Raw genomic sequence first — 13,013 nt, forward strand, 5'->3', positions numbered from 1 at the left:
GAACCGGGGCCCTCTGGCGTCCCAAGCCAGTTCTTAACCATCGCGCCACTCGGCCGGCCCACCACACGTCTCTTATACCTGTGTGTTCATTGAGTCACCAGAGTGAAACCCTTCCTGTCCCAGGCACTACTGAGTCTAACAACCCTGAAAGGTGAGATTTCATCATTTTCTACAATAAGAAAAATGGGAAAGGGCATGTTACTGACTCAAACTAGACAGTCAATAAATGTTTCTCGCATGTTTTAAATTAAAACCTGTAAATGACCTCCAACTAGTGTTTTGCCCAAAGCACGGAGACAGAATCCACGGTATCAGATGAAGAGTTCTTGTCTATGGGAGAAGGGCCAGTGAGGACGCAGAAATGACTCGCAGGTTTTGATGGAGAGTGATGAAGAGAAGGTTCTGCTGCTTATAGAAACAAGGAAGTCAGAAAGAGGAAGTGTTAGGGGAAAGCAAACCACATACCCAGGCCAAAAGCAAGGTGGTACTTCCCTCTGTGAGTCAGTTTCCTATTTTATAAACAAGTTCCCAAGCCTCCTTCGCCTCTTGGGTCATCTTTCCTGTGATGGCCGCATTGGCTCTTCCAGTCAACCAGGGCAGAGAGTGGAAGACCTCTCCTTCTTCACTCTCTTCCCCCTGTCACACACAGTGAACAAATTCAACAGTTCTTCCACTGAGCCCTTCTTTCTGTGACCCAGTTTATCACAACAGTCAAGTTTGTTTGAAGACTCAAGACACATTGGTGCAACCCCACCAGCCTCCTTCCTGGCTGGCCTCCTCCAAGCCCTCACTCCCAGCTGAGGAGTTTTACTCCCACAGCCCCAAACTTCGTTGTCACTGACCATCCCCTGCACAAAACCTTTCCACAGGTCTCTACCTTACTCCAGTAACATCAAAGTACCTCCACCTGATGTTGCATGTTATTGTAGTTCAGGAGGAGCTAAACTCTAGCTCCTCCCTTCTTTCCTGCAAACCGAACTCATCCCAGGGAATCACCTTCCCTCCCCAGATACACACACAACCTGAGTCATCACCACATTGTGCCCTCTCATGGGTGCTTTTTGAGCCAACTTGAACATAGCAGACTGCTTTCCAAACCTAGACTTTGTTATGAAAAAGAAGTCTTCCTCCCTCTTTTCACTCAGCTGTGAATGTATTTGTGTCACAGGATTGATGTAAGTTTCATGAGAAAGTCTCATAAACCGCTTAGAATACCGATCAGTTCATCACCTAGGGGTTGGAGTAATGTTGGAGTTTTATCGGTTTATCATTTATACCATCTCCTACAGACCATTCTCTACACAGTGCTATCTTCTCAAAACAGCAATCTGTTCATACCTTCTTTTACTGAATTTTTTCCTGTTACCTTAAATATAAAACCCAAGAGTACCTTCAAGAAGCACAAGAGCCTGTGTGACCAGGACACAGCACTCCCTGATGACTCACAGCGCTTAGAATAGACACCATCCTCCTGGTCAAGAATGTCATCCCCTCATCACACCTATCGTGTCCTGCTCTTTTCCAGAAGTCCCCCACACTCCATGACTAAGGTTGCTAGTTGTCCCCCTGTTATTCTCTCTGTCCTCTGTTTTTCTCATTCTGAAGAACTTACCTACCTATAACCAAATTATTCATTGTCTAAATGTTTGTATTGTCTGTTGTCACTAATCACAGCTCCATGCATCCAGGAAAGGAACCAATCACCTTCTCCAATGACTCTCATGCCTGGACAGTGTGACTGCTCAGTAAACATCAATTGTTTGCTAAGACAGTGAAAGAAAGGAAGAAAATTTGCATTTACAGAGTCTCAGAAAAGGGAAGTGACTTACCCAATTTCACACAGCTTCTATAAAAGGCAGAGTCAGAATTAGAACAGAAATTGGTCTGCTCCTAGGTCCTGCCCTGCATCCGTTACATTCTTTATCCTAGTGTTCTGGGACCAGTGTCACCCTCTGGATTTGGTATGAGGTGGTGGCAGAGCGTGTGGGATCTAGTGAGACCCATATCTGGTCTGAAAAGTCCCAGAGCCTGTTGTCTGCTCAGCCCCATTGTTCAGGCAGAATAGAGAGGGTTCATGAGGAACCTGTGATGTGTTACCTGGAACCTGGACCCTATCACACCCCGTGTGTTTACCTGTCCTGCTGGGCTCTTTGAATATTATACACCACCTGCACCACTGGGGACAATGGGAGGAAGCGCCAGGACCCAGAACTTCATTGTCCTTCTCTGCCTCGGTGAGCTTTACGGGGAGGAAAGAAACAGGGTCCCTTCTCCTCCAAGGTCCTGGTCCATGAGAGACCCCAGGACTCAGGAGGCTCAGTGAGGAAAGAATTTCTGGAGGGAGACTAGATATGCTCAGACCCAGGTCTGACCCCAGCACTCAGCAGCCCATCCCAGGCCTGGAGCTTCTGGAGTATCAGTGGGAGATGGTTCTCACAGGCACGCTCTACCAGGGCTGTGTCAGGACCAAATATAGATCAGTGAGTCCTCCCCTGGACCTCCTGCTTCAACCCGCAATCTCCTGGGCACCGAGGGAACAATGTCTGGGCTGATGGTGACCAGTCTGGGAGTGGTCTTGGAGTGACAGCTAGGGAAACAGGGAGAAGGACACCCCTGACACTTCAGGTCTGATTCTTTTCCAGGAGTCCTCAGTAAATCATCCATTTGGGCTGATCCAGGCCCCATGGTCACCAAGGGGAGCCCTGTGACCACCTGGTGTCAGGGGTCCCCGCAGGCTGAAGCCTATCATCTGTATAAAGAGCAGGAGTCTCAAGTGCTGGATACGAAGGTCCCACAGGACTCCAACAACAAGACCATTTTCCTCATTAAATCCATGAGCTCACCCACTGCAGGATGGTACCAGTGTGCATATTACACCAGTAGGAATGGCTGGTCAGAGCAGAGTGACCTCCTGTCCCTGGAGGGGCGTGAGGTAAGAGCTGGGTCCCCTCAGCACTGTGGGCTCCTCCTCACAGGCAGGACATGGAGCGTGGACTCAGGGGGACCTCACCCCTTCCAGCCCACACCCGGGGTATGTGGGGTGACTGTTCCACTTTAACACAGCTCCTTTTTTCTCCCTCAGGTGTGCACGATGCACCCTCCCTCTCAGCCCAGCCCAGCCCTGTGGTGGCCTCAGGAGGGAACGTGTCCCTCCCGTGTAGCTTACAGTCCACATGAAATACTTTCCATCTGCTGAAGGATGGAGGAGCTGACCCGCCCCGACACGTGGAATCAAGGATCTATGATGGGAGGTGGCAGAACTGGGCCCAGACCATCTTCCCTGTGGGCCCTGTGAACACTTCCCATGGGGGGACCTACAGATGCTATGGTGCCTCCAGCTGCTACCCCAATGTGTGGTCATACCCCAGTGACCCTCTGTATCTCAAGGTTTTAGGTGAGAGGATCCCTGTTCAGCCCCATTTCTTTTCTGGGTCCAAAATGTCTGACCTAAGCCCTTTGTCTAGTGGGTCCCAGGAGGAAATGGAGGGATGGTGACATTGGCCTCCTGGGGACAAAGCCACAGGCAGGATGTTTAGAGAGGGAAGAGTGAGAACTCTCACTGGAGCACAGTGGGCAATGTGGGCTGTGTCCCCTGGGTACCACTTACCCCTTCTCCCCAGAGGTGTACAGGAAGCCCACCTTCTCCGCCCAGCCAGGCACATTGGTGCTGCCTGGACACAACTTGACCCTCCAGTGTCACTCGGAGGCCAGCTTTGACAGATTCACTCTGAGCAAGGACGAGGGGCTCATGCCCCTCCAAAGTCTTGGAGCCAATTTTTCCCTGGACACACACCTAACAAGGGCCGGAACAGATGCTACAGTGGACACAACCGCTCCTATGCATGGTCGGCCCCCAGCTCCCCCCTGGACATCCTGATCACAGGTGGGGAGCCCTGCCCTGCCCCATGTCCTGATAGTCAGCTCAGGGAGCTGGGCCCACGGTCACCCTGGTGGTGATGGGGTATAGGGGAGGGTCCTGGAGCAGAGGCTGAGATGGGGTGTGGTCTAAGGAGAGAGAGAAAAGGGGAGTGAGGGACACGGAGATAAAAGAGCCCCACCCAGACAGACTGAGAGGGGCTCACAACCAGAGTCCCTGGAGAAGGACGTGGTCCCTCAGCTCAGGGTCAAGAGCATATGGGGAGGGGGCAGCTCTCTACACATGACCTTTCTCTCACTCAGGAACGTACAAGAAACCCTCCCTCTCAGTCCAGCCAGGACCCTCAGTGTCCTGGGGAGAGAATGTGACCCTGCAGTGTCGCTCTGAGATCTGGTTTGATACCTTCCACCTGCACAAGGAGGGGTCACCTGCTCCTCCCCAGCACCTTCGTCTGCAGGACACAGCTGCACCTTCTCAGGCCAACTTCACCATCAGTCCTGTGACCTCAGCCCATGGGGGAACTTACAGGTGTTACTGTTCACGCAGCACCTCCCCCTACTGCAGTCACCCCCTGCAGCTCATGGCCTGAGGTGGGGAGCTCCCACCCCATGTTCATTGAGGGACCAGGCTCTAAGCTCACAGCGCTGTCCCAGTAGAGCTCCGGGCTGGGATGGGAAGGAAAGAGCAACAAGGGGGTCATGACAAAGGGATGCCTCCCCATGGAAAGAAGGAAAAAATGGGGAGTCTCTTGCCCTCACCATGCCTTGCCCCACCTGCAGGTCCAGATTGTACTGGGTGTGTGCCGGGAGGAGAATGAAGAGTGTGAAGGGCCGACTTTGGGGAAAAGAAATGGGGCAAAGGATGACATGAACAGGCAGCAACAACCCAATATCCTCCTCCTGTCCCTGTTTCATGCAGCATTTGTGAACTGCACACTCTCACTCACATGGACAAACTTCATATCTCTTGGATGACAGAGTCCTCTTAGCCTGGAGGAGACAGATTCCACCAGGCTTTTGCTATTTCTCAGGTTATCATGTAAACATCAAATATTTTCAGAAGGGATTGTTCCCTAAAGAGTTGGGAAGAACGGTGGAGATTTGAGAAAGAGGCTTCGAGTTTCAGGTAGCACAGAAGTCATTGGTGCCTGACTGGTGGGCAGTGTGAGCGGAAAGACATGAAGGGGAACATGCCTAGCTGAGGTGGGGAGAAAAGAGCAGATGCCCTGCCTGCTGCTATCTGTGGTGCTGATCTAGGGCCCCTGACCGGCATCCCAGCACCTGTGAAATCAGGCCCACATAAAATGAATAGAGTAAACGGGGGCTCCCATTTTCAGGTCAGGGTGATTGGGGGTCCACTGGGAGTCTAAGCTGAAACTGAGTTGCCTTAGCCCCCAGCCCCTGAGATGGAGCCCAGTGACAAAATTCTATGCATATGTAGAACTTGGTTCTCCCCTCTGTGAAGGCAGAATCCTGGATTTCAAAAGGCTCAAACAGTTTTCTGGGTTTGTTTGTTTGGTTGGTTGGTTGGTTTTTTTTTTTTAAGATTTTTATTGGGAAATTGGGGGGATGGGAACAGTGCTGGGGAATTGGGGGAAGGGGAACAGACAAGTTGCTGTCCTTTTGTTCTTCAGTCTAGNCACAAATATATGTAGATTTACATGTGGACCTATAATTTTTGTATTTATGTAATAGGAGATATATATCTGCAACTATATGTACAGATATATATTTTATAATATATTACATACAAAATGTATATGTAGTATTTATCTGTATGTGTAGTTACATATTTATCTACTATTATATAAATACTGAATTTATATATCTACAAGTACATCTACAAATATTCATCCATATACCCATATATTTCATCTGCTAGATCTATTGAGTGCATTTATTCCTAATTATATGAAAAATGAATTAATGAAAAAATAAATTGATAAAACAACTCCAGAACTTTCTGTGTTAAAAGATATGATAGAAGAACTGAAAGCATCTGAGAGCACACAACCCAGAAAGAAAATTCGTGTCTCCGTAAGTGACCACACCCTCATTTCATGATTCTTAGGAGCAGCTGACACCATCAGCCCATCACAAAACACGTCAGATCCCAATAGTGGTGAGTAGAAATCCTCAGATATGTGGCTGGGCTTTGAGGGTCATGTTTTGTCAAAGGGAGGCGGGTGTCCTGCGTGGACATCCAGGATCCTGGGTGGTTTTGGTCTGCTCTGACCTCTGTGTCTACAATTCCCAGCCTCCCATCTCCAGGACTACACAGTGGGGAATCTCATCCGGATGGGCGTGGCTGGCGTGATCCTGGTGATCCTCGGGGTGCTGCTGTTTCAGGCCCGTTAAGGACCCACAATGCATCCAGGAGGTGACCACAGAAGGGAAAAATACATCGTTCAGAGGGGTGCAGACTTGGAGCTCATCTGATGAGCCAGGAGGTGTGAAAGAACATGTGGACCATACGTCGGGGAATTGACCTGGGGAGGAGACGTGGTTGGGACAGGAAACATGTGCGTGTCACTGTAGAGGACTCTTCCTCCATTAAACGTGGTGCTGTCTCTTCCTGCCATGGCTGACTCTCCTTGACTGCCCTTCAGTTCTCATCCTGTGACGTGAGGGTCCATCCCACATGGCAGGTTTGGAACCACATCTATATACACCTTCTTGCAGGACCACTTTCATATAAACAGAAGGTGGTGTCTCCATAGCACTTCTATCCAGCCACGAAGAACAAAGCACTGGTACTGCTACAATGTGGGTGAACATCGAAAACATGCAGCTACCTGACAGAAGCCAGACAGAAACGATCACATTTTGTGTGATTCCATTTATAGAAATTATCCAAAAGGAAATCACTGAAACAGGAAGCAGGTTTGTGTTTGCCAGGGGCTGAGTTGGAAGAGGGAATGGAGACTGACTGCTTTGTGGTTTCTTCTGGGGTCATGACACTCTCTTAGAACTAGATAGGAGTGGTAATGCAACATTGTGAATTTACGAAATTCCAGTTTATTATATACATTAAAAGGGTCGGTTTTGTGTTATGTGGATTTTACGATAATAAGAAATGCAAGTAGGGGGCCAGCCAAGTGGCGCGTTGGTTAAGAGCTGGCTTGGGACGCCAGAGGGCCCTGGTTCGGATCCCACATGTGAGGGCCAGTGACACTGCCCTCTATAGCTAAGATGCTAAACAACAGCTCAACCTAGAGCTGGGCTGCCGTGAGTCGCTGGCAATGGCAGGTGGGTTGCCATGGGCTACCGTGTGTAGCCAGCAGCCTGCGTGAGNGAACCGGGGCCCTCTGGCATCCCAAGCAAGTTCTTAACCATCGCGCCACTCGGCCGGCCCAGGATTGCTTTTGAGTCAGTGTGTAAACAATAAAATATCTGAGACCTTGTATGTCCGTAAATTTCTTATTTTCACTTTTTTTATTAAGATACTTAAAGACATTTCCTTACTTCAAGTAAAAAATATAATCCAAATACAAGGAGGAGAAATTCTCTGAAGGTTAAGGACATACCCTCAAACCCTCCTCACCCCTCCTGAAGACAGAGTCTGCTATGGTGGGTTTAACATGTGAGATACGAGTTCAAACAGGTCAGACGTGCCCCAGTCTCCTCCTACTTATGAATTTCTCCTCTCCTGTACTTGCACCTTGGCCCTTAATAGTCATTTGGACATGTATTATATTATTCACTCTCAATTAATTCCTTAAATATACTTTCCCCATATTTTGGGCCTTTTTTTATGTTTCAAAGTGAGCTCCCATCCATTTTATCCACTTGCCATGAAATATGAAGACACACATTTTATTTATATAGTCATGCATCCTGACACTGCATGTTCCCTCTGCTGCTCTGTAAAATGTCCAATCATTGGCCTCTAGGACTGTAGCAACATCATGCTCACTGCTTTCCTTCTGAATCAGCCCTTCTCCTTCTATTCCCCATGTAACTTAGTTTTCTAAATGCAGTCTCTCTGCAGTGCATCCTACAAAATTTCCTCAATATTGTATTCCAGTTTCCTAATTGTATCTTCAGCCTTAGCTTGTCCTTGATGGAAAATAATTTGGAGCGTGTTAAATCAAATTTGTTTTTATTTTTATTATTTTTTACCTCTATGTTATTTATGTAATTCATGTCTAAAATTCTCTATACTTTTAAAATATAACCCATGTAGTTGTTCCAATAATTCAATTTCCTCCTTTAATTTTACAGACATGTCAACAATCTTGAGTTAAAATGAGTTTCCTATATTCTTAGTGTTCTATTTCCTCAGATATGATAACCCTCATTCATTAATACTGTCTGTAGACATTATTTAATAGCACTATTTGTCACTATGAGGATTTCACTTAGATTTCCATGCCTGGTGGAAGCTCACCTGCCACACACTTGAATCTCCATACAGAGTTTCTCCCAGGGCTGTCCTGATGTCCAGGCCTGAAAGGGGTGGACAGATGCAGCTTCCCTGCCCCATGGCATCCACTCTCCCAAACTTAGCATCTGATGGTGACATGCCTGGCAGGGAGGGTTCCAATGTGAGCCTCACACTCATACCTGGATGGATGCCTGAGTGGGAATAGACAGGATTGAATACGTTTCACACACAGAGGGCTGGGTCAGTGTGCACAGATATTCCAGTGCTCATCCACAAAACATGGGGAGGGGGTGACACTGCTTTTAAATTTTGCCTGGAGCCCTGCTCCCCTCTGGGCCTGTGAGGACCTGGCATCCTTCTCTGTCCATACAGATGTGGAAACCTCTATCTGATGACTGCTTGCTTGTCCAGCCATTGGAGGCCACATAGCCTTGACCTCTTTTGTTTGTTGTGGGTGCCTCTAGATTTTGGAAGCTTTTATTTCTCGTTTTCTGCATTGACTGTGGCCACATATTTCAGAAATACTATGAAAACAATGTCTCAGGAGCAGATGGAGGCTTTTGAGTGAGCACAGCTGTCATCCACCTTCACCATTGAGTCATAGTGTGAGCTTCTCACACATCATCCCGCATGTCCTAGTCAGGTCTGGAAATTGTCCAGGGTTAATATCCCAGCACCACTGCTCCCACAACTACTCTGAAGAGTGGGGTTCATGACAACATGCTACAGATGAGGAAAACGAGGCCCAGAGATTGGATGTTACTGCTCCAGCTCACACAGACAGTTGATGAAAGAGGAATATTTAAATGTCAGCTTTGTCCACCAAATTAGAGCACTAACCCACTCACTTATCCCTGAGTCAGAGGACAGGACCACAGGATGTGAGAACAATTCTGCCCAAGGAGAAAGGGGCACTGAGGAGCAAGGACGGCTCAGAGGCTTGTTCCCAGGGAAGTGGGATGGATGCTGTCGCTAAGAGAAAGAGAAGGTCGTGAAGGGGGCTGTGATGAAGGGAAAGTCACACTCTGGGGCCAGGAGAAGGGTTGTGTTTCCTTCCCTATATCCCTGTGTTTCCGCTTTGTGCTCAATGTCACAGTGACGCTCCCTGAACTGCACAGTGAGATGGTAAATATGCGTCTCTACTGATCTGAGCTCTGAAGCAGGAACCTGAGTCTCACTGAAGCTTCTCCAGGGCCTGGGTGACCCCTGTCCATGGTGAGGATCCCACAGGGAGGTGCTGATGGATGGGCAGAGGGTGAAGGAAACCCCATGGGGGAGGCTATGACAGGACAGGACGTGCCCTGCTGGGTCACCTCACCTGGAAGGGGTGTCTCAGGAGGCTCAGGTCTATTTGCTGCTCCATCATGGAAATGAGAGCCAGACTCCTGAGGAGGGACTGTTTTTCTTCCTGTGGGGCTGTTGATGTGACAACCCCATGACAGAAAGGGACAGCCTCTGAGTGGCCACACCCTGTGCATCAGTCTGAGGGTTCTGTGGTCTCCTCCATCTGCACTTCAGGAACTGGAGGGAGGAGACATCATGACCCCCACCGTCATGGCCCTGCTCTGTCTTGGTGAGAGTAAGGAGGGGAGGGAAGCCCTGGTCTGGGACAGGGAGAAACCCTGGTCTGGGAGGGGGAAGGACCCTGTCCCACAGCCATGCCCTGGTCAAGAGTCCTCAGGACTCAGGAGGTTCACAGGGAGGAGAGCTGTGCTCAGGACTCAGAGGCAAATCTCTCACAGAGACTCTCTTCCAGGAGCGAGTGTGGGGCCAAGGACCCAAGTGCAGGCAGGTGAGTCTATCCCTAGGTGTCTCAGGTCTCATCTCCTCACTGGGGACAAGGGCAGCTGGGGGTGGAGAACTGCAGTCCTGGTCTGACAAATGGGTCGTCTGGAAGGTTTGAGGCTGAGCCCTGGGGCTGGGTGTTGGAAATGTCTGTGACCCAGCCTCCGATTTCCTTCCAGGGACCCTCCCCAAACCTACCGCCTGGGCTGAGCCAGGCTCTGTGATCCCCTGGGGGAGCCCTGTGACCATCTGGTGTCAAGGGGCCCTGGGGGCCAAGGAGTTCCGCCTGGATAGAGAGGGAGTCCTAGGATCCTGGGACAGACAGAAGCCACTGGAGCCCGGGGACAAGGCCAAGTTCTCCATCCGAAACATGACAGAGCGCACTGCAGGGGGATATTTCTGTTACTATNCCCATGGAAGAAGGCACAGGAGTTACTCTTTTTTGTAACATCAGTCCACTCTGAGCATGTCCTGTCTCCACCAGCAAACACTGTCATTATTTGGCAGGACGAAGAGAAAGGCAGGATTTCTGCCTGTTGCCATGAGCACCAGGTTGTCAGTCAGATCAGTCCATCCTCCAAACATCTCCCGTAAGAACCTGTGTTAGTGTTCACATCCCCCTGCCAGATACCTGGCATTTCCTGGTATTATGTTTGTCAAATTACCCCAGCCTACCTCATATCTGTATTTTCATCCAGCTTCCATCTAAATATTTTATTTGATCATTTATTTTTTGCTTGTGTCTTATTAATCTTCCTATTAGGCTACAAACTGAATGAATAATTAGAGGTTGTGTTAATCGTGGTAATCCTTGATACTAACATGCTGCCTGGTGTGTTCTGAGTATTGCATCATTTATTTGCAGAAAGGTTGATAAACAGAAGAAAAGGATGTGACATGGAAACGATATTCCCAAGTCAGAGACAAAAGGAGCTAGCTGAGGTGGAGGAATGAAAAAGTAGACCCAGCCTTTCCCTTCTTCCTGTCCCTGACCTCAAGATAAATTACAGCCCCACATGTTCACCTTTGCTTCCTAAGTAGATGTAAGAAGAGACACCGAAGATGTTCACCGGAAGGGATTGAGACGGGCATTACTAGTTGTAGACTCGCTGGAGATCACAGGAGCGATTACTAAGCATTCCTATTTCACCTCACCCACACCCTATCTGTTTTTGGTCCTAAGAGCAGCTGATATCCTGGGACTATCACAAAACAATTCAGATACCAAGACTGGGGAGTAAGGAGAAATTCTCAGTTAAAGGACTGGACACACAGGGTCAAATGCAGTCAGCGGAAGGCAGGTGCCCTGCTGCTCATGCAGGAATCCTGGTGTAATTGCAGTGTGCCTTGACCATCTGACCTCTTTGTCCACAATCTCCAGCCTCAGACACCCAAGGATACACGGTGGAGAATCTCACCTGGATGGGCGTGTCTGGCTTGATCCTGGTGGCCCTCAGGGTGCTGCTGTTTGAAGCTTGGCACAGTCAGACAAGGACCCACAATGCAGCCAGGAGGTGAACACAGAGACACCCCACCATTCAGCAAGGTAGAGCCTTGGAAAAGAATCTGATGGTACCAACAGGTTCTGGAAGGAAATCTGGGGCATAAGTGAGGAAACTGTCTGCTAAGACTGTCAAAGGTGTAACCATGGTTCATGTGCAGGAAAATGCTGTAGAGGCTTTTCTATAATTAAACTGCGGTTACTTCACTTCATACCACTATTGATTTTCCTTGACTGGACATCCCTCTTTTCTCAACCCTATGACATGAGTCTACAAACATATCACGGGTTAGGATCCACACTTGCACTCACCTTCAATCTCTGGCCCACTTTCACGTAATACATTTTCTTTCACTCTTATTTACCACATTCCCTGATGTGTGAATCTCTTCAGCTCAGAACATAGAAACTGTTTCATAAATGAATAAACGGATGAATATCAACTTCAGTTTGAAACAGATAAATCCAACATCATTCTGGAAAAACCCTCTCTGGACCATTGAGCTCTCCCCTCTTTATCAGATGATACCTAGTATAGTTTCTCCAGAAATATCGTGTCTGAATGAGCACACTGGTGTTTGTAATGACTGTCACATGGTGTGCTGGTAAACCAGCTCTCAGAAAATACTGTTTTTTCAAAAGCCCTGATATAAGGCATTTGCTGATTTCATGGATGTAAAATAATTGCATCGTGGTCTACCTCAAGATGCCAGTGTGAACGGACTGTACGCACACTTGGAATGGAATGGATAGAACCATTTTTTCTATTCATGACATTTTGTATGCTTCATTTCTTTTTTTATATTTTTAATTCAAGTTTATAGGGGTGACAATTGTTGGCAAAGTTACATAGATTTCGGGTGTACCATTCTGTAACACATCATCTATATATCACATTGTGTGTTCACCACCCAGAGTCAGTTCTCTTTCTATCACCATATGAATTTGATCCTCTTTGCCCACATCTACCATCCCCCCCATTACCCTCTGGTAACCCCTAAACTATTGTCTGTGTGGATAGAATCATCTTTACAAGTGAACACAAGCCAACTACAGCACCTCATTAATGACCCTGATGTGCACGTATGTTCCCTTCTATTTTAAAGGTCTGGGGCGGGAGGGGGGTGGTCAGTTTAGTTGGTTAGAGCACAGTGCTCATTAACACAAAGGTTGTCGGTTTGATCCCCACATGGACCACTGAGCTGCACTCTCCACAACTAGATCGAAACAATTACTTGACTTGGAGCTGATGGGTCCTGGAAAAACACACTGTTCTGCAATTTAAAAAAAAAAAGGTCTTGGGGGCCAGCCGAGTGGCGCATTGGTTAAGAGCTGGCTCGGGAAGCCAGCTCTGAGCAGCAGGGCCCCGATTCGGATCCCACATGGGGGCCAGTGACACTGCCCTCTACAGCTAAGATGGTGAACAACAGCTCAACCTGGAGCTGGGCTGCCGTGAGTCGCCGG

At 48.4% G+C, this 13,013-nt stretch overlaps 1 protein-coding gene across 1 annotated transcript; it reads left to right on the top strand.

Annotated features, from left to right (window-relative positions):
* The first annotated feature begins 2,185 nt into the window (after positions 1 to 2,185).
* LOC109372465 (leukocyte immunoglobulin-like receptor subfamily A member 6) lies at positions 2,186 to 11,566 on the top strand. Its single transcript, XM_019625732.1, is given in 8 exon segments — positions 2,186 to 2,234; positions 2,643 to 2,932; positions 3,064 to 3,394; positions 3,621 to 3,764; positions 3,767 to 3,883; positions 4,180 to 4,467; positions 6,134 to 6,218; positions 11,506 to 11,566. Coding segments are annotated over 8 exon segments (1,365 nt in total).
* The last annotated feature ends 1,447 nt before the right edge of the window (positions 11,567 to 13,013 follow it).

The sequence above is a fragment of the Hipposideros armiger genome, unplaced genomic scaffold, assembly GCF_001890085.2.
Source record: "Hipposideros armiger isolate ML-2016 unplaced genomic scaffold, ASM189008v1 scaffold_639, whole genome shotgun sequence".
In the NCBI taxonomy this organism is placed as follows: domain Eukaryota; kingdom Metazoa; phylum Chordata; class Mammalia; order Chiroptera; family Hipposideridae; genus Hipposideros; species Hipposideros armiger.